At 59.2% G+C, this 19,296-nt stretch overlaps 7 protein-coding genes across 7 annotated transcripts; 4 read left to right on the forward strand and 3 right to left on the reverse strand.

Annotated features, from left to right (window-relative positions):
- Nucleotides 1-1,060: 1,060 nt before the first annotated feature.
- Nucleotides 1,061-3,031, reverse strand: TRAVEDRAFT_67365 (uncharacterized protein; the record flags this gene model as incomplete). Its single annotated transcript, XM_008046435.1, has 11 exons — nt 2,832-3,031; nt 2,738-2,772; nt 2,504-2,667; nt 2,437-2,441; nt 2,306-2,367; nt 2,148-2,242; nt 2,005-2,095; nt 1,750-1,899; nt 1,571-1,686; nt 1,432-1,496; nt 1,061-1,379 (listed from the first exon to the last, which is right to left on the reverse strand). Exons 1-11 carry the CDS (start codon nt 2,891-2,893, stop codon nt 1,061-1,063), a joined length of 1,164 nt encoding a protein of 387 aa, XP_008044626.1. The 5' UTR covers nt 2,894-3,031.
- A 47-nt stretch (nt 3,032-3,078) lies between these two features.
- TRAVEDRAFT_32014 (uncharacterized protein) lies at nt 3,079-3,622 on the reverse strand. Its single transcript, XM_008045877.1, has 3 exons — nt 3,558-3,622; nt 3,340-3,503; nt 3,079-3,280 (listed from the first exon to the last, which is right to left on the reverse strand). The coding sequence occupies exons 1-3, from the start codon at nt 3,570-3,572 to the stop codon at nt 3,187-3,189; spliced, it is 273 nt and encodes a 90-aa protein (XP_008044068.1). The 5' UTR covers nt 3,573-3,622; the 3' UTR covers nt 3,079-3,186.
- Nucleotides 3,623-3,867: 245 nt separating this feature from the next.
- Nucleotides 3,868-7,812, reverse strand: TRAVEDRAFT_32015 (uncharacterized protein). Its single transcript, XM_008045878.1, has 2 exons — nt 5,064-7,812; nt 3,868-4,227 (listed from the first exon to the last, which is right to left on the reverse strand). Exon 1 carries the CDS (start codon nt 7,753-7,755, stop codon nt 6,130-6,132), a length of 1,626 nt encoding a protein of 541 aa, XP_008044069.1. The 5' UTR covers nt 7,756-7,812; the 3' UTR covers nt 3,868-4,227; nt 5,064-6,129.
- A 3,009-nt stretch (nt 7,813-10,821) lies between these two features.
- TRAVEDRAFT_61252 (chaperonin GroL) lies at nt 10,822-13,099 on the forward strand. The gene is made up of 4 exons (XM_008046436.1): nt 10,822-11,054; nt 11,117-11,167; nt 11,218-11,278; nt 11,333-13,099. Exons 1-4 carry the CDS (start codon nt 10,877-10,879, stop codon nt 12,831-12,833), a joined length of 1,791 nt encoding a protein of 596 aa, XP_008044627.1. The 5' UTR covers nt 10,822-10,876; the 3' UTR covers nt 12,834-13,099.
- A 257-nt stretch (nt 13,100-13,356) lies between these two features.
- TRAVEDRAFT_134579 (farnesyl-diphosphate synthase) lies at nt 13,357-14,876 on the forward strand (the record flags this gene model as incomplete). Its single annotated transcript, XM_008046437.1, has 5 exons — nt 13,357-13,482; nt 13,557-13,694; nt 13,937-14,140; nt 14,203-14,291; nt 14,354-14,876. 5 exons carry the CDS (start codon nt 13,357-13,359, stop codon nt 14,874-14,876), a joined length of 1,080 nt encoding a protein of 359 aa, XP_008044628.1.
- A 1,658-nt stretch (nt 14,877-16,534) lies between these two features.
- On the forward strand, nt 16,535-17,493 carry TRAVEDRAFT_100951 (uncharacterized protein; the record flags this gene model as incomplete). Its single annotated transcript, XM_008046438.1, has 3 exons — nt 16,535-16,708; nt 16,762-17,059; nt 17,108-17,493. Coding segments are annotated over 3 exons (858 nt in total), but the record flags the coding sequence as incomplete, so codon positions are not given.
- Nucleotides 17,494-18,072: 579 nt separating this feature from the next.
- On the forward strand, nt 18,073-18,489 carry TRAVEDRAFT_100084 (uncharacterized protein; the record flags this gene model as incomplete). Its single annotated transcript, XM_008046439.1, has 1 exon — nt 18,073-18,489. A coding segment is annotated over one exon (417 nt), but the record flags the coding sequence as incomplete, so codon positions are not given.
- Between the last annotated feature and the right edge of the window lie 807 nt (nt 18,490-19,296).

Here is a 19,296-nt window from a genome sequence, read left to right on the forward strand (position 1 = left end):
AGCCGTGCGTGTCCAGGGAGAACGGTGTGCGGGAGGCCGCGGCGTCGCCGTTGAGGAGCGGGTGGTCGTGCGTGGACGCGGAGGCGTGGAGCGCGATGAGGACGTGGCTGACGAGGATGCCGATCGTGCTGTGAGGGGCGGGTCAGCCAGGGGCGGGGGAGGTGGAGGCGGAGGGGAGGAGGCGTACGGTTCGGGGAGGAGGGGGCTGAAGTTGACGAAGTAGAGCAGAGTGGTGCTCGTCGTCGCGAGCGAGACCTGTGGGGCGCACGTTCAGAGCGGCCTTGAAGGGGGCGTGCAGCCGACTGGGCCGGCCTGAGTTCACATATCGAGACGAGATGGATCGAAAACAGATGAGCCATAGACGCAGTACCGTGTCAGCTCAGTACTAGTGGCCGCTTCAGGCTGAGAAATCGAAAGCCTCGAGATCAATGGCATATGACGTTGACCAGTGGAAATTGACCAGTGCTTGTTTGTTGCGCACTAAGACTCGGAGGGCGATCCCGCTATCCGTTTGGTGAGATCTCGTATCAGCGGAGAGCAAGCGAGAAGAGAAGGAGGCGCGGGGGTGTGCAGCAGCGGTAGCCGTGAGCGTAGAAAGAGAGGCACATCCGGTGGCTGTCGTCCGGAGGTACGCGCGAGCTTAGGGCGAGGAAGCGTTTACTTCAGTGCAGAGGTGCGTGCCAGTGAGAAAAACGACACAGAAAATGGTCGACCATCGCGGTGACGAGCAAGCAAGCACGAGTCGCCGGTGAACTGCTGCGGCGTTCGGTGAGTGCAGGACCGACGCGCAGCCGGAGGTGCAGATGGTGTCCCTAGAATGTAAAAGCGGTGCTATTCATGACGTCTCGCGACGCACCCTTTTACTACTGCACTGCGCTGACAGACTCCTAAGACGAGGTGTATCGAACGCAGATAGACTACTGACGGGCGCAGCACAGCCGCGCCGCCTGTAGAAACGAAACGTGAGATGTGTCAGGCCTCACGACGTAGGCGGGCTACTCACCGGTACGTGTCCTCGCTATCTGTGTTATAGTCTTCTGCCTGACATCCGCATGCCGCCCTACACCCACTCGTCGCAATCCGAGCTGCTGACCCTTGCCTGCACCTTCTTCAGCGCCTCGATACACTCCTCTTCCCACTGCGCGTACGCGCCGCCGTCAGCGAGCGCGGGAGGCGCGCCGGCACCCTCGAACTCCAGCCATTCGTCGACGTCCGCGCGCGCGAACTGCACCAGGCTGATCGGACGGCACCTGGTCAAGTCCTGCGCCATGTCAGAGGTCGCGAGGTGCGGGTGGGTATCGAGTCCGAAGTGGTACGTGCGCCGGTTGGCGGCTTCTTGGAGGGAGATGAGGAAGTGGTTGACGAGGATCCCGATCGTGCTGCAGAAGGGGTTAGATCGAGTCCACGGGGATGGGGAGACCGCATGCTTACGGCTCGATCAAGAGGGGTCCGAACTGCACGAAATACAGCAGTGCCGGTGTCGTGGTAGCCGAGACCTGAAGGGGCCCCATATGTTCAGATTTCGAAGTAGAGTTTTGCATGAAAGGGGGGGGGGGAGATGTGTACGTACCGTAACCGTCCGGTTCACCAGGTAGACTGTGTGCGCGACCAACATCAGTCTGAAATGACAGTCAGTAACGATAAGGAGAGGAATAGCTTCTAGATTGTACAAGAAAAAGATTCTGCCTATCGGGGGTGTTCCTCGTCAATATTAATCTAGCAAGAATCCCCGAGCACATGCGCGCTCACCGTTCTCGTAAAATACAGATGACAGCGTCAGCGGTCTATAGGGAACGCGTACGATGTCCGCTCTATGACGGCGGGGACTCATTTTCGACCAGGCGACAGCCATGACGATCATCTCTGCAAGAACGAGGGCGGCGCGAGCGGCAATTGCCACTGCGGCGGAAGCCCTGTCAGAGGTGTTCGTCGGTGAACATCGAGCGAGCTCACATCTACGCACTAAGTCAGCGCCAATGATAAACAGCACAGTCGTAAATGCATACCCGGTGTTCAACTCCGCTGACCAGGGGGGGCGTGAATGGCAACTATTTGGCGACGTATCGAATACGACGGCTTCTGTTGCTGTGACCCACTGAGTTATGACCATGTTAGTCGCAATCGCAGGAGCGGTAGAACGTACTAACTATACCGTACGCAACGTGACCAAGTGAAAGGATGAGAACGAAGACCGCACATTCCCATCGCATCTGCAGTGCATATACACGCAGAAACGAGAACACTGCACTCCGGAAGTTAGCACTTCGTGGCGCGTATACTCCAAAGTGCCAAAAACGTTGCTTACCTGCCCAGACGAGGTACTGCATGTAGGCGAAGATGGTCTGTAGATATATCGCCGTCTGGCACCTTGCCGTGTGGCGGCATGGCAATCATCAGTAGCATATAAAGGTAGAACTTTCCCGAAAGGATACCCACTGCCACTATATGCACCCGAGTTCATTACGTGTATGCGTGAAAGGACAAAATATAGAGACAAGCTTACTCTCTGCGAGAAGTGCACATTCCACCAGGGAGATTGATAGATGATGACGACGAGGATGATGTAACGGTTTGCGAGGAAGAGTGCGCACACTCCGGAGAATCTTCGTCGCCAAAAGAAAGCGACCTCCTTGTCGATAGTCAAAAGGTAGTGCCACATGAGTAGCACTATATCGTTGACTTCTGTCAGTGCGGCGCGCGCGACCACAGCTGGTCGGTAGCGAGGGGGTCTGCTTACTGGTGGTCGCCATTTTGAAATATCGCTCTGCGACACTGAAAGCGCAGGTGTTCAGGAGATGTTTGGAGCGTCCATGTTCGAAAGATATACGCACGCCAAATCCTGTGACTTGAGGAACGCGGCCATCGAGGCGGCGGCGGAGGTTGTCGAAGCCATTCCAGTGGCGAAGCGGGGGACGAGTTTGCGAATAGACTCGTTCGGAGCTTGGAGTTATTATAGAGCATTCGAGGGAGGCTTCCAGAGATGCAACATTCCGACCCAAGGAGAAGTGGTAGCAATGAAAAGACCGCGTCGGGACTGGACTGCATGGAGCGACCGCAATGTGGCTGGACGCACAAAAGATGGAAGGCGCTCTACTCAGCGAGGAGCAGGGATGGACATGATGGACAGACGTAGGAGAGAGACGAACCACTTGGATGGATGAGTGGCGAGTTTGTGAGCAGTTCATATCACAGATAGGGCTTAGAAGGTGTTTGACATCGCACGCCGAAGGCGAGAACGACTCGAAGGGGTACTACGGAAGCCTTGGGCTGTGCGGGTGCGCTTCGTGTCAATCAATTACAGCGCCGCATGCCGCCAGCATAATCATGGCACCGACTGACCACTTGGCTACCATCCATGATATGGATGGCGTTGCAATGACTTTGGTCAAATTCCGGTGTTTAGCTCGATGTAACCCGGGGGTCACATCGATACCACTACCAAATACGCCTGCCAGATGGACGGTAGGATCGTCCCTGTACATGTCCATGTAACGTATGGCGACCTGTCGAACACCATGTTAGCTAACAGCGCGCATGTAATGATAACGCTTTGGTACCTGCCAGTGGGCCATACTCCTCCTCAATATCCAGTACCGAAGCTTAAAGTTAGTGCTGTGGTGACTGAGGGCCGCATCTTGTGCGGATTGGAAGGAGGAAGTAAGGAGGAGGCTCCCTCGCGAAGGCCCACTTAAGTGCGCGTGTGTAACGTAGTGCAACATTCGCACGGTTAGAGTGTTCTATGCCACATAGTTTCAGTAAATCAAAGGCGATAAGTAGAGGCTACTTACCGGATCTAACGAGTGACGGAGCTGTGCCGAGCCGCGACGGGATCCGCCGTTCCTGCTCTGCTCCTCCTCCCAAAAGCCAGGATGCTTCGTCAGTCGCTTCCCGTGCACAGGCTCTGGCGTTCTCTTCCCTCTCCTGCTCGCTCTCTCGCGACACAGCAGTCCTTCCAACCACCAGCAGGCTCGTCAACACCACCACCGACAGAGCGGCAGCCGCGCTCTTCGCCTGCTCCGTCCGCCAGTCAGCAACCCCCGTCCCCCCAGCAGACATGGCTCTCAAAAACTATCAAGCAGTCGCCTGCAGCGAAACAGGCCTTCCTCACCCTTGCTGGTCTGCTCGGATACGGTAGCGCAAAACAGTACGCGGGACGGAGAGCGTACAACATGTACTCGGAGCTATGCATATCCCGGCCGGATGACGACCTCGCGTTTTGGCAAGACGGTGAGCATCTTCCCCCTCTCGTCTAGTATCCCGTGCTGCACCCCTTTCATGACTGGCGGGCGTGCTGTGGGCGCGACGCCATTGCTTTCGGTGCTTGCCCTCGCCCTCCCCCGGTCATTCCTTTCGTTTCGCGTGCTACATTTTCATGCTGGAGATGAATATACGTGCGGGCCAGGTGCCATCGCATCCTGCGCTCGCGTCGCGGCAACACGTTCTGCCATACATGCCCATGAAGCAGATATCACCATAGTCCGGCACCTTCCTCCGCGCCTTGTGCTTGTTCTGCGTATCGCTCTGACAGACATGCGCGAGGTATACACGCCTCAAGGTCACTATAAGCTTTGCACTATTCATACTCGCGTACTCTTGCGGCAAGAAGGCAACACCACGGGTAGAGGGCAGCATATATCGGAACATAATGTGGCACAGCTGTGGGCACACGTCAGTGCGACGTCCTGAGCAGAGGTCGTACTGCGTACGACTTCCCTCTTGCGTGACTGCCGTGCGCGGTCGATATGCGTACCTGTTCTCGCTACGCGCGCGCATCCTCGTATTCCATATACGTCCGTGCCCTGTGTTTTTCGTTTTCTGCGCGACTCGCTTCCCTCACACGGCCAGTCTGAACGTCTACGCGAGGCTCGCTCCGCGCTCGCGTCCTCTCGAATGCAGCATGCGGGTGGAAGTCGCCGTAGCTCCCCATATACCCGTCCACGTTCTCTCCCACTCTTGAGAGTATGTACTACACATAACGAGAGTGAGCGTCCACGGTTGCCCTTGCACACCCTTGCGCGCTCGCTCGTCCTTACCTTTACACTGGCTTACACGCTCTTCTCCAGAATGCCACCTCCCGCCGACCTTCCAGTCCTGGTTCACAGTCACGAACCTGCACGTCTGGCTCCTCAGCGTCCGCTTGCGCGCGCTCCCCGCCCCGCACGGCACCAACTACGTCCAGGGCCTCATCGACCACTTCTTCATTGACGTCGAGGACCGCGTGCGCGCCGTGCTCCAGCCCGTCTCCGCCAAGTCGCTCGCCCCCGCACAGAACCTCGCGCCATACACGCGCACCTCGTCCTTCTACCGCATCGCGAACGCGGTGGACGGGAAGCCGAAGCCGCGCGGGCGCGCGCCCGAGAGCCTCGTCTCGCGCCAGATGAAGATCTTCAAGGAGCAGTGGGCGGGCATGGGCATGTCCCTCGACCTCGGTCTCGTGCGCTCGGACACGGAGCTCGCCGCGGCGGTGTGGCGGAACCTGTTGGGCGCGCGTGGGGCGCGTGGGATCGCGTACCCCGGCGTGGCGAGCGATGCGCCTGAGGGTTTCCGGAGGACGGTGAATCTCGCGGGTGGGAAGGTCGAGAAGATCGAGAAGCTGGAGAAGAGCGGCGGGCTGGAGGCGGAGGAGCGGCGGGACGACGGCTCGGGCGTGCACGACTACCCGCCTGCGGAGGCGGACAAGTACGTCGCGTACCCGGAGCTGATGGCTGCGTCGGTCGAGTACATCCGGCGCGAGCTCGTGCGCCTGGAGCGCATTCCCGACGAGGTGTTCCTCGGCCAGGGCGTTATTGGCACGGAGAGCTACGGGCTTGAGCCGCTGAGGTTCGGGTCGGTGAGGAGAGCAGATGGGCTCGTCGCGGCGCTGGCGCGAGAGCAGCAGTAGACGGAGGGGGTATCTTAGATATATACACTCGTATAATTAGCGCAATACACCGCAATTCATAACAAGAGTAGCAATGTTCTCCATCTATACACTAAGCCGACACAACGACCCACAGACGGCACTCGCGACACAGCTCGCAGCACCGATAGCCATGTTCGCAAGACACTATGCAAGACACATGCAGTTGTACAATAACCGAGCCCCAACCCGAAAGCTAGATATCAGAGCGACCAATAATTAAGTGCGTGCTACCACCACGGATGGCACTCGACGCCCTCCCACACCCAGACGCTCTTCGCGTCGCCGACGACCATGCGCGCGTTCTGCATCCACGCACCGTCCCATACCTCCTCGACAAACCACTTCACGAGCGGATGCCGGAGGATCCACTTGTGCCAGGTGTAGTACTTCCACGCGTACCCGGTGATCACCAGGGGATTCGCGTACACCTTGTCCAGCTCCATGACCCGCCGGAAGTCGTATGGCAGGAGGAACGACTCCGACGAGTAGCACTCGCCCTCTGCCGACGCGCGGAATCGTAGTGGTGGTGTCTGCGCAGGCGACGCGCCCAGCTGCGGTGTCCACGGGTGGTTCGCGGGGGGAGGCTTCGCGAGCGGGGCATGCGAGAGCGTGCTGTTCCCGCGCAGCGCGACAGGGAGGACAGGGTCGGCACGGAACGCGACGATGCCGTTCCAGCAGGTGTACACGGGGACGGGCTCCTCTCGCTTGACGGCCTCCATGCTCGCAGCGTCGAAGAAGTACGGCCAGATCCCCGCCGTGAGCCGCCCGACGCGGTCGCGGAGAACCCACATGTCGTACGCGCCAAAGTGCCCGAAGTCCAGCCCGCACGCAAAGTCGTAGTCGCCGTTGCGCGTCGTGAGAAGCTCGAGCACGCTCTCGGGTTCGATGTAGATGTCGTTCGAGAAGAGGACGCGGTCGTACCCTCCAGAGGCCAGCAGCGGCTCGAGCGCCTGGTTGCGGATAGCGGCGAGGAACTCAATGCGCGGGTTCCATTCGACGTGCTCAGGCTTCTTCACGGTTTCGTCGGAGACGAGCACGCGATTCCGCACACCGAGGCGGTCGAGGTCGCGCGCGAACTCACGCAGGAGGTCAGGGGAGCGGTCCGTGGAGTAGTTCTCGACGATCGAGACGAAGACGTTGTCTGTACCGAGGTAGGTGATCGCCTGCTTCATTGAGCGTGTCCAGTACGGGAGCACGTCCTGGTTCTGGTGGAACGCGGCCGCGATGAAGATTTTCTCCGAGCGCGGCGCATACCCGGCGGGGTTCGGGTGTGCGTCTGCGAGCGCGCGGTGCAGCGCGGGACGGAGGCGCACGTCTGCCGGGTGCTCATAGTGCTTGTAGTGGTAGAGGGCGGCGAGGAGGACGGAGACGTAGAAGACGATCTGTGCGGCGTACCAGAGTGTGTGCGCGCCGAATACGCGCGAACGGGGTCCGAATTTGGGGGAGGGAGGGCGCGCGTCCTCCTCGATGCTGCCCCGCGGGTCGAGCATCATGTACCCGTCGTTCTGTGCCCGCCCCGCGCGCCACGCCTTGAATCTACCCGCGCATTTTCGTTGGAAGCCGACCGAGACGACCAGCCAGAAGAGCTGCAGTGCCGCCCAGAAGGGGAGGGCCGTGAGGAAAGCTATCCAAGCCGTCCATCCATTCGGAAAGCCGGGGCCCCAGGTACCGATCAGGTAGAGGCGATAGGTTCCGTACGCGTACCACTGGATGAGCACAAGACTGGCGAGCTGGCCGAGGAAGGGGACACGGAGGACGAAGAGGAGAACGCGCCCGAGCACGCGGAGAGCGAGGATAACGTGGGAGAGGGCCTGTGCACCGAGGCGGCGCGCGTCGTTTGAGTCGTACGGCATCTTGCTCGTCGTCGCCGGGGTCGTCGGGGGCGGCGTGAACGTCCTGGTCGCCGCACGGGCGCGGAGGGTGGAGGGTGGAGGAATGGTGGTGGTGGGAGGAAGAGAAAGTAGACCGCAGCTGCAGCCACATCAGCCGCCCATACCTGGTAAAATGACGGGCGCCCACTCGGTCTGTCTCGGATTGCGTCGACATAATTTGTCTCATGAAAGTTCTCATGATTATTCTCAGACATATAAAATTGAACGCATAACATGGGCAGAATATGTGCGCGATACAGAGACGTGAAAAAGCGAAGACATGCGCGGCCCTGGTACGATCCAACATCGGACATGACGTCGATCCTCGACCTCCGGCAACACCATGAACCCGGCTCGGCAAAGTATGAATACCACGAAGATTGTCGGTGTGGATCTGCACGCAACCGAGGGTCGGAAGGGAAGCTGTGAAATTGGCGTCCGGGCTGGGCGGCGATTGGGAGGGACGACGATCATCGACGGGGGTACGCCTGACGTCCACACCTAAGTCTTCTGTTGTGAATGCGTGTTTGGATGTGGGTGAAACGGAAGTCGGCTGTGGTTTCACTCGCAAAATCGGCGTGTGGCCAGGATGCGAAAGGGTAGGCTAGCAAAGGCAAGATCGTCGAAAAGGCCGCGTAGACCCAGTACCAGAGCATGATTGCGAGACGGTATGAGCGACGGCGAAAGCGAAGACTATACCCAAGGATGGCGAGATGCGGGCGGAGTGAACAGGGTGGCCCGCGGTCGAAGACCATCGGTGGGCAGCGAGTGTTACAGCCGTTGTGTAGAACGCGCAGCCGTACAAGCACAACTTCGCTGGAATCCGACAGCGTATAACGGCCGCGAAGAGGAGCACCAGTAGACGCCAAGGGTGCCAGGAGAGAAACAGCGCGTCCCATCCGATGCAGAAGTCCAGTCGTGCCAGCACTGGTAGTGGCTGCTCTTGACCGCGGCTTTGCGTAGACGCTAGGTGTTCACGAGACGCATGAGCCTAGTTCGCAAGGTGATAACGCGGCGCAAGGTACGTCGCTGTGCATGAGTGGGTGTTTGGAGACCCTCGGGTCTCGACGTTGACAAGGTTCGTCAGCGCCGGCTTGTTGTGAGGTACAAGGGCGCAGGAACAACTAGTGACCATAGGCGAGTATGATGCAGGCAGGATCTTTGCACCAAGGTGTCGGTTGGGATGTGGATGTATGCATGCACTAAGGGCGAAGATAACGCATATAGTGGGTACGATGACTCACCTCCCATCCAGTCGGTAGAGCATCAACTTGAGGAAGCTGCCGGATCGTAGACGAAGTACGGGCCTGCATCTCCGCCGGAGGTGGCGCGGACGAACTCATAGAAAGACGGCTCGATCGAGTCCGGGACGGCAAGTGAATGGTGTATCTGCATTATTGGATCAACAGGAGGAGCGTCAGCGTCGGTGGCGGTTTTGACGCCGTCCATGGGGTCTGCGCAAGGCCAGGTGCCGAGAGACGGATGAGGAGATATCGGAGCTTCAGAGAGCGCGTAGCGGTAGCAAAATAGATCTGGAGCTCGCCGAGGGGGTTTGTGGATGTATACACCAGCGTGGAAAGGAGCTTAGATGGATGCAGGCGCGACGCAAGCAGGACCTGCAAGAGCATATGAGTGTATGCGCGAAGAATTTGCGGCTCGGCACTGCCAGTGCGAGTTTGTAGAAGTTTGGTTGCCTGTATGCACGCGCTCGCGCCGCCCAACGTTCAACACTGTTAGCGAACTGCAGCGTCGCCGTTGTCGCCTTCACCGTCACCGGGTTGATTGGGGGCGTCGGAACCGTCTTAGTCGACGCACAGGCGCAGAGGGTGGAGGGGGGTAAAATGGTGGTGGGGAGAGGAAGAGGAGGAAGAGCGCGACTTTGCCGGTGGCCGTTCTGGACAGCCGCTATGTGTCGACGGAAGGCAAAGTCGTCCTCCACCTTGCGCTCGCGAGATTAGCGAGACGCGTAATCCGGGTTCGAAGTAGTGGAGATCGAGATGAGCCTAGAAGCAGGGATATTTTCGGTGGAGGGGGTGCGAAGGAACAGCTATCTCGACGCCCGCGCAGGTATGCTCTACACACCGAAGGCTAAGTTGGGCTGTGGATGTATGCACGCACTAAATGCAGACACAGAGCATATAGTGGGTTACATGACTCACCAGATCTCGTCCAGCCAGTAAACCGTCAACTTGAGAAAGCTGCCGGCTGGTAGACGAAGTACGCGCCTACAACTCCGCCGACGACGGTATAGACGGGCCTATGGAAAGGCGGCTCGGTCCTCGTTTGCGGTAAAGATGTCGGAGCGGAGTGCGCATAGCAGTAACACAACAAGATAGGCCGATAGACAAACCAGCGAGAGATAATGTTCCGAGGACCACAGATGGAGGGTTTTTTCGAAGTGGACGAGGAGTCGTAGCGGACCTAATCCGACTACGCAAAGCAGCGTCTTTTTCGGCATGTAGTAGCTCGTTTTGTGAGAGTAAGACCTGCACGAACGTATGAGTATGTGCGTGAAAATATTACTCGGCTCAGTGCGGTCAATAGTGCTCACCGAGTCCCACTAGGCGGTAAGATGTCAAACACATTCCACTGCGAGCAGCAGCGCTGCTAGAATGTTGGATTTCGAAGGCAGTTGTATCGTCAAAGAGCTCAAAAACGACGAGTAGGTGACGGTGGAGAATGAGCCACTCTGCGCGTCGAGCAGCACGCCGTTTGGGGAGGAGGAGAGCAAGGAGAGGCGCCCTGGCGCTCTGGCGAATCACGTCGCGCGGGATTCGCGGTCACGCCTTCCCTCAGCTTCACTTACGCATTGCCATAGTCCGGTCAACGACGGCTTAGTTCGCCTTGAAAATACTTCCAGGATGGTAAGCGAGCAGCCTTGCAGTCGTTACAGCGCGGAGAAAGAAGAGAAGGGATCGGGACGCGTCGGACGCGTGAGAGGGTGACGTGACGGTGTGACTGCGTGATTCTAGAGTGTTCGGCGGGGCGGACGGCTTTAAAGGTTCGCGTCGCCAAAAAAACGGCTCTCTCCGTGTCATTCCCTTTCCCCTCGTCGTCGTCGTCTCTCTCCCTCTCGTCGTCCCCGTTCTTCCCTTTCGCCACCATGCACCACCTCTCTGCGTCTACCTCTGCCGTCCGCCGCCAGGCCGCAAAGGCCGTCAAGCCGGTTCTTGCCCGCGGCGCGCACAAGGAGATCAAGTTCTCCAACGAGGGTCGTGCTGCCATCCTCCAGGGCGTTGACGTCCTTGCCAACGCTGTCTCTGTTACCCTCGGTCCCAAGGGTGCGTTCTATTCGCGTTGTGTGCACGCGCGAGAACGTCGCGTCTGACTTTCGCCCTCCCAGGTCGCAACGTCATCATCGAGCAACCTTTCGGCGGCCCGAAGATCACCAAGGGTACGTCCCTCGCGTACCTGCTAAATTCACATACTAACATACACGCGCAGATGGTGTTACTGTAGCAAAGTCAATAACGCTCAAGGACAAGTTTGAGAACCTCGGTGCTCGGTCAGTAAAACCCCGCGTTCGTTCGCCGCGCTCGCTTACTCATCCATAATTTAGTCTCGTCCAGGATGTTGCGCAAAAGACGAACGAGATTGCCGGTGACGGCACGACCACCGCGACCGTCCTCGCGCGTGCCATCTACTCGGAGGGTGTCAAGAACGTCGCTGCTGGCTGCAACCCCATGGACCTCCGCCGTGGTTCCCAGGCCGCCGTCGAGCGTGTCGTCGACTTCCTCTCGAAGCAGGCAAAGACGATCACCACGACCGCCGAGATTGCCCAGGTCGCAACCATCTCCGCGAACGGCGACGCGCACGTCGGCAACCTCATTGCGCAGGCCATGGAGAAGGTCGGCAAGGAGGGTGTCATCACCGTCAAGGAGGGCCGCACGATTGAGGACGAAATCGAGATCACGGAGGGCATGCGCTTCGACCGCGGCTACATCTCCCCCTACTTCGTGACCGACGTCAAGAGCCAGCGCGCGGAGTTCGAGAAGCCGCTCATCCTCCTCTCTGAGAAGAAGATCAGCGCGCTCCAGGACATCCTCCCCACACTCGAGATTGCTGCTCAGTCGCGTCGTCCCCTCATCATTATCGCGGAGGACATTGACGGCGAGGCGCTCGCGGCGTGCATCGTCAACAAGCTCCGCGGCCAGCTCCAGGTGTGCGCGGTCAAGGCGCCCGGCTTCGGTGATAACCGCAAGTCCATCCTTGGTGACCTCGCCATCCTCACCGGCGGTACTGTGTTCACCGACGAGCTCGACATCAAGCTCGAGCAGGCCACCGCGGACATGCTCGGTTCGACCGGCTCGATCACGATCACGAAGGAGGACACTATCGTCCTGAACGGCGCGGGCTCGAAGGACGCCATCCAGGCGCGCTGCGAGCAGATCCGCTCGCTCGTCGAGGACCGCACGACGTCCGACTACGACCGCACCAAGCTTCAGGAGCGCCTTGCCAAGCTTTCCGGCGGTGTCGCCGTGATCAAGGTCGGCGGCTCGTCCGAGGTCGAGGTCGGCGAGAAGAAGGACCGGTATGACGACGCGCTGAACGCGACGCGCGCGGCTGTCGAGGAGGGTATCCTGCCCGGTGGTGGTGTCGCGCTCTTGAAGGCATCGCTCGCGTTGACGTCTGCGTCGCAGGCGGGCCAGCCCTCGACGCCTTCGTCGCCTGACGCGAAGCCCATCCCGACCGCGAACTTCGACCAGGACCTCGGTGTCTCCATCATCAAGCGCGCGCTCACCCAGCCGTCGCGCACGATCCTGAAGAACGCGGGCGAGGAGTCGTCCGTCATCGTCGGCACGCTCCTGAACTCATACGGCGCGGCGGACAAGTTCTCGTGGGGTTACGACGCGAGCAAGGGCGAGTACGTCGACATGATCCAGGCCGGGATCGTCGACCCGCTCAAGGTCGTGCGTACGGCGCTGATTGATGCCGCGGGTGTCGCGTCGCTGCTCACGACGAGCGAGGCGTGCGTCGTCGAGGCCGACGAGCCCAAGCCTGCAGGCGGTGCGCCTGGCGGCATGGGCGGAATGGGTGGCATGGGCGGTATGGGCTTCTAAGCGGGTCGTAGACTTGCGGCCGTGCATTAAGCCGGCGGTGCCTTCAAAAGTACTCTCTAGTGCTCGTGCTAGTTCTCGATCCCACCCTCACACTCACGTTGTTCTCGTCGCGCATTTTCCTGGCTTTGGTCTGTCGGTCTTACATGCTGCTTACTGCTATCCTACATCCATACATACGTACTATTCGCCCACTAGTGTACTCGCTCTCTGTTCCCGTCAATCTCGCTCACGCTACATGCACTGCAATGACATGACATCCCCACTCCTATCGCGCATTGTTGTGCGCTGTCGTGCGATGTGTGCGAGACACGAGACATGACAAGACGACAAGGGGAGATCGGCGGCGAGATGAGACGATGGGCGTTTCCGACAAATTCGGAGACGGCGATACCGCGCGCGGCGCGCTGAAGTCGTTCGACCCGCGTCCATCGATAGATAGCCTTCCCCTCCCCTCATCCCTCCATCGCCTCCTCGCGCATCTCTCCTCTCCTCCTCCCACCACCACCACACCCCGCACACGACGATGGCAGACGCAAAGGCCCAGAAACGCCAGAAGTTCGAGGACGTGTTCGCCGTGCTCCGCGACGAGCTGCTCGCGTACCTCCGCCAGGAGGGCATGCCCCAGGACGCCGTCGACTGGTACCGCCGCGTACGCCCTCTCCCCCCTCTCTTTGCGCGTACACTCGAGACGAGAGCTGACTTGCGCGCGGGTGTGATGTGTAGAACTTGGAGTACAACGTGCCGGGTGGGAAGCTGAACCGAGGGCTGTCGGTTGTGGACTCGGTCGAGATCTTGCAGGGGCGCGCGCTCGGCGAGGACGAGTACTTCAAGGCCGCGCTGCTGGGGTGGTGCATCGAGCTTGTGAGTCTTCGTTTTTTGCTCCTGCGTCTCCCTTCCCTTCTCCGCTGCCTACTTCCCTTCCGGCGCTCGCGCTCGCCCCCTGCCTCGCGCGTAAGACCGTCCACCCCGTTTGCGTCTCCCTTCCTTTGCATTGTCCTCCCCTCCCCCTGCTTCCCCTCCGGCGTTCGCGTTCGCACTCGCGCCCGCGCCCGCGTTCCCGCCACGCGCACAAGATGATAATTGACTGACGGCCGCACGTACAGCTGCAAGCATTCTTCCTCGTGTCGGACGACATGATGGACCAGTCGGTGACGCGCCGCGGTCAGCCGTGCTGGTACCGCGTCGAGGGCGTGAGCCACATCGCGATCAACGACTCGTTCATGCTCGAGGGCGCGATCTACTTCCTCCTCAAGAAGCACTTCCGCACCGAGCCGTATTACGTGCACCTGCTCGAGCTCTTCCACGACGTGAGTTCCCCCGTTTCGCGTGACGGAAAAGGAAGGGGTGCTGACGCCAACGGCGCGCACAGACGACGTTCCAGACCGAGCTCGGGCAGCTCATCGACTTGATCACCGCGCCGGAGGACCACGTCGACCTGAGCAAGTTCTCGCTCGAAAAGTGCGCCCCCACTTTTCTATGTCTCCGCGCGTTCCCTACTGACGTCGCACGCGCGCATACAGACACCAAAAGATCGTGATCTATAAGACGGCGTACTACTCCTTCTACCTCCCCGTCGCGCTGTCGATGTACATGACCGGCATCCCGCACACGGCGCAGAACGACCCGTACGCGCTCGCGCAGTCCATCCTCATCCCCCTCGGGGAGTACTTCCAGGTGCAGGACGACTTCCTCGACTTCGCGCAGCCCCCGGAGCTGCTCGGCAAGATCGGTACGGACATCGTCGATAACAAATGCTCGTGGTGCGTGAACACCGCGCTCGCGATCGCGAACCCCGCGCAGCGCAAGGTGCTCGACGACAACTACGGCCGCAAGGACGCGGCGGCGGAGGCGCGCGTCAAGGCGCTGTACGAGGAGCTGGGCATCCGCGCGCGGTTCGCGGCGTACGAGGAGGCGGCGTACAAGCGCATCGTGAGTCTCATCGAGACCATCCCGGAGAAGCCGCAGGCGAAGGCGGGCGAGGTCGTGCTCCGGCGCGAGGTGTTCAAGGTCTTCCTCGACAAGATCTACAAGCGGCAGAAGTGAGCGGCGGTCGGGCTGAAGGGTAACGGGTAAGCGGGAAGGCATACGGATCTCATGTGTCTATAGATGTATGGTGCTATACAGCGACGATCTTGGAACTCCCCCGCTGCCACTCCGCCCGCTCCATGTCGGCGGGGGTGTATCGTGAACGGCTCGCGCTGCGACTCACTGCGTAAAGGCCGAATTAGCCGGGGTGAGCTACTGTATACGCTACATAGCAAAGACAAATGGAATCCCAACCTTTGCGAAGGCACAAAGCACACGGGGCTATGCCCTGATTGCGTGACGAACGCAGAGCGTAGGTTGAGCCGCGCGACGAGTGATAGCACGAGGTGGCGAAAGGGGTGATCGTAAGTCGCGCAGCGGTGCGATAAGCGCGATCTGCATTAGCGCTGGAGTGCTGCGTGCGCGATTCCCAGCAGCGTCGCGTTTCGACGGGAGCTAGGTTGCGCAGAATCGGAGTGCGCGCCGCGCATATAGCGCATGTAACACTTTGGCTATACGTGCTTTCTGTGTTCGTCGAAGGGGCTATGGGACATTTTACAGAGGAAAGCCCGGGGCGTGCCTGCTTTCGTCTTCGCATATCGCCACAGCAGCGATGATAAACAATATATTTTGGATCTATCGGTACGCATACTGAGTACAAAGTACGATGCTATCGTCGACAGCCACCACATGGCAAAAGACCAAGCGGAATACCGAGCAGTGGAAGCGGGTGGCTGCAGGAACCCTGGTCCGTATAAGACACTGGCATGTTCTTCTGGAGTGGAACAGGTGAGTATAACGAGACCTTAATCTCCCAACAGGTTTGCTCTGGTTTTCAAACTCCGCTGTGGCGGAACCCCGCCGACATCTTATCTCGCCCGGCCCCGACCGGCGCTTAACCGCGCCGATGCTCGCGCACCCGCGCGACGTTGCGCGACGCCCCGCGCGCGAGTGCGCGCGCCGGCGCTACGCCTTATCCTGTACCTACCGGCCATCATCAGCCCACGTGTATCTGGTGCCTGTCATTTGTACTGTAGTTTCAGAATGAAATTTGTGAGATTACGAACCAGCACCTCCTCATCTGCTATGGCTTCGAAGTGTTGCGAGATCTGTCGTGTCGAAAAGGACCTGGACGCGTTCCCCCTCCGCGTCAAGGACAGCGCAGGTGGCAAGAAGGGCGATCCCAGTGCGATCTGCGAGCGCTGTACGGACCAACGCAAGGCGAGCCGGAAGGCGCGAGCTGGGAAGCGCAAGGCGGAGGCGGATGCAGAGGCGGAGGACCGGGTTGGCGAGGACAACTCGAAGGGCGGGATGGATCTGGGTCAGATCTCCGTGGCCGACTTCCTGGAGGCCGTGAGAGAGATGGACTCTCCTCTGCAGGTGCGCGCCCAAGTGAACATTGCCGAGATCACGGCGGCAGAAGCCACACCGCGAGAACGCGCGAACGTGCTTGCAAAGACTCTCGGGACTGCGCAGATGCTGCATTGGACGTATGAGCATGTCATCCATCATGTTCTGACACTTTACTTACCATCAACCCACTCGGCAGGTTTGAGAACCGAGGTGTCCGGAAGCGGAACAAGGTCGAGGTCTTTTCGTATAGCTGTGCACAATCAGAAAGTCGTGAGCATAAAGAGAAGGCGCCAAAGGGGGAGAAAGCGCGGGATTCTCGCCGCATGGACCGCTTCCCGTGCGATGGATGGCTGCATCTAGCCGTCAGCCCGGGGTCCGATGTCATCGGTGTATCTCTCGCGCATGCCGAGGAACATGTCGCGTACCTCAATATGGAGCTTCCAGAGAGGTGGAAGCAATATATCCGGGAGAATGCGCGCACCCAGACACCGGGACAGGTGAGCTCCATCATGCACGGATCATAGCGCTCGACACTCACCTGTGATCGTAGATCTGGGGTCATATACTGCAGACAGAGGCGGGCGGGTTGGCCGTGGAGGACGTTGAACTGCCATACAGTGCAAACGCGGTCTACTACTATTGGCATGTAGTCAGCCGCGAGGAGTGGCGCCTGGCAGACTCGCCGCTGGAGTCTGCACGCAAGTTCGTCCGGGAGAGAGGGAAAGACCATCATATTGCCATGCTCGACGTGGAAGCAGAGCCAGGAACGGAAGCGCTAGCGTTTTATGTAACCGACTTCGTGGGCGCCTGGGCGCAGCACACGCAAGAATTAGCGATGGACTCGACGTGTGAGTGACTTTTTCATTTATTATCAATTATTTCTAAGTCCGCGTTAGGGAATACCAATGGCGGGAACTTCGAGCTCTTCTCTGCCGTCGCGGATGCAAATGGCGCTGGAATTCCACTCGCCTTCATCTTCATTCGGACAACCAAGGACGTCGGCGCTGGAGCCAAGCAGGCGGTCCTCACACGCTTCTTAGAGCGTCTCAAAGAGCTCGGCGTCGACCCGGAGTTCACGCTTACGGACAAGGATTTTTCCGAGATCAACGCCATGGGCGCGACCTGGAAGTACGCCAAACATCAGCTATGTTTTTGGCACGGTCTCCGCGCCGTAAAACAGCGCCTCTGCAAGAACAAGCACGTTCCGGCACCATACAACGCGAGTGCCGCTCGCAGCGAGTTCTCGTTTATCGACCCTCATTTCCTGCCTGCTGCTCAGCGCTGCGAAGCAGGCTTGGATCCGGTACGTTCATTCATCACTGATATCACGATCTGCGGAACTCATGGGAACATCATGTCCCTCATCCCCGGTCCACAGCTACCTCCGCCCCCGGAAAAACCCCTCCCTCGCGTCCGCCTGCTCGTCAATGGGCGCCCACCTGTTCTCACGCCGGCATTGCGGATTGTTCTCAAGCCCAGGGACATAGCCGACGCACTTAGTCGCTCGCAGGCCCCCGAGGTCCCCCCTGCCGAGTCTAATACAAGCCCAGGCCTGGGCGACGCTTTTGAGCATTTCGACGTCGAGCGTGCTGGTAGCTGCGCTGCACGCCCCTCTCAACTGGTCGACAATCCGGTGCTCGTGCAGGACGATGACGAGCGAAGCGATGATGGAATGTTCTTCGCAGATCACGCTGAGGCTGGAGACGAATGGGAGGACGAGGACTTCGATATTCCAGACCTCTGGGAGATCGACGATGGAGCGGAGACCGAGATAGACGACGAAGACGATTGCCGACGTGAGGTCGATGCCATCGCCCAGGACTCCGCAAACATCGACCCCGACGTGCCTCCGGACCCATCAGAATCCGGTGGGCGTTCCCGCGCCTCGGACTACCAGTTCTGTCCGGCTTGCCACCGTCTCCCGATCCTCCGGCTCTTCACCAAACACGCATGCCAGCACCCTCTCCTACCCGAGCGCCACGGTATAAGCCGGTCGGCTGAGGAGATATATCGAGATGCCGTCGAGGAGATGTACCGCCACTGCAAGGCAAATAATTTGAGTGAGGTCTGGGCGTACATGTGGAACTCGTGGTACTGCAAGCCACGTTGGAAGCTTTGGGCACGATCAGCGTACGCCGAGAGCATTCCCCGCAAACGGACCACTATGATCGTTGAAGCTTTGTGGCGCGGCATCAAGCGGTTAGTGCTGCACATGTACAACCGCCCGCCGATTGATCTCGCTCTCTACGCCGTTGTCACGAAGACGCTCCCTCGGTATCGGGTCACCCTCAGTCGCATCATCAAGAACCATCGGCCCGGCCGTGCTGCGAAACTCTATCTCTATAAAACCTGCCACTGAGCTCAGTGGCGCGGAAGTAAGGTGGAAGTAAGGCGGAAGTAAGGCCGTATCTTGGCAACCGTTACGGATGTACTATTACTTCCAAAGGTTTTCCGGTAGCCCCGCTTCTTGGCTACACGATGGTGGTGGTTACGTGCCGGTGGCTGTGCATCCGGGCCGACACTGAGCTTACTTCCGTCGGAAGTAAGCGTATCGGACACGGAAGTAAGCTTTTTCTCCACAGGAACCCTGGAAGTAAGGTCATATTATGATATATTCTTGAAGCCCTCGATCAGGGCTACAACAAATGAGTACGATTGTGGCTGTGCACCCACCCCAAACATGGGCTCTCCCCTGTGGGCTGGGCTGACTGGGCCATATCTCCGCAGCAACTATGGAAGTAAACTCACTAACACTATAATACCTGCCACTGAGGTCAGTGGCACAAATACGGGTGGATACGGATTGAATACGGAGGCCATAGCTCGGGAACCGTTAGGAATTCTACCCCGTATTTGCACGTTTCTGAGTAGCCCTGGGTCATGGCTACGCACTGATGGTGTTTTCGTAGCAGTGGCTGTGCTGGCCGGCCCAAACAGAGCCCGTATTCACAAAATACGGGTGTAACCAAAATCTGCCAACTGAATACGGGCCCGTATCTCACTGGCAACCCTGGATACGGGGACATATTTTGATATATTCCAGTAGCCCTGATTGAGGCTATCAGGATCTGGTGCGATTGTGGCT

Source organism: Trametes versicolor (genome assembly GCF_000271585.1).
Source record: "Trametes versicolor FP-101664 SS1 unplaced genomic scaffold TRAVEscaffold_13, whole genome shotgun sequence".
Lineage (NCBI taxonomy): Eukaryota > Fungi > Basidiomycota > Agaricomycetes > Polyporales > Polyporaceae > Trametes > Trametes versicolor.

Excerpts from the sequence above, each read along its gene's own strand:
- TRAVEDRAFT_32014 (XM_008045877.1), bottom strand. Across the intron at positions 3,281-3,339 it reads TCATGGATGGTAGCCAAGTG|CGCACCCGCACAGCCCAAGG; the intron begins GTCAGTCGGTGC and ends ATTGACACGAAG.
- TRAVEDRAFT_32015 (XM_008045878.1), bottom strand. The coding sequence starts at position 7,755 with ATGCCGTACGACTCAAACGACGCGCGCCGCCTCGGTGCACAGGCCCTC.
- TRAVEDRAFT_61252 (XM_008046436.1), top strand. The coding sequence starts at position 10,877 with ATGCACCACCTCTCTGCGTCTACCTCTGCCGTCCGCCGCCAGGCCGCA. Across the intron at positions 11,055-11,116 it reads TGTTACCCTCGGTCCCAAGG|GTCGCAACGTCATCATCGAG; the intron begins GTGCGTTCTATT and ends TCGCCCTCCCAG. Across the intron at positions 11,279-11,332 it reads TTTGAGAACCTCGGTGCTCG|TCTCGTCCAGGATGTTGCGC; the intron begins GTCAGTAAAACC and ends TCCATAATTTAG.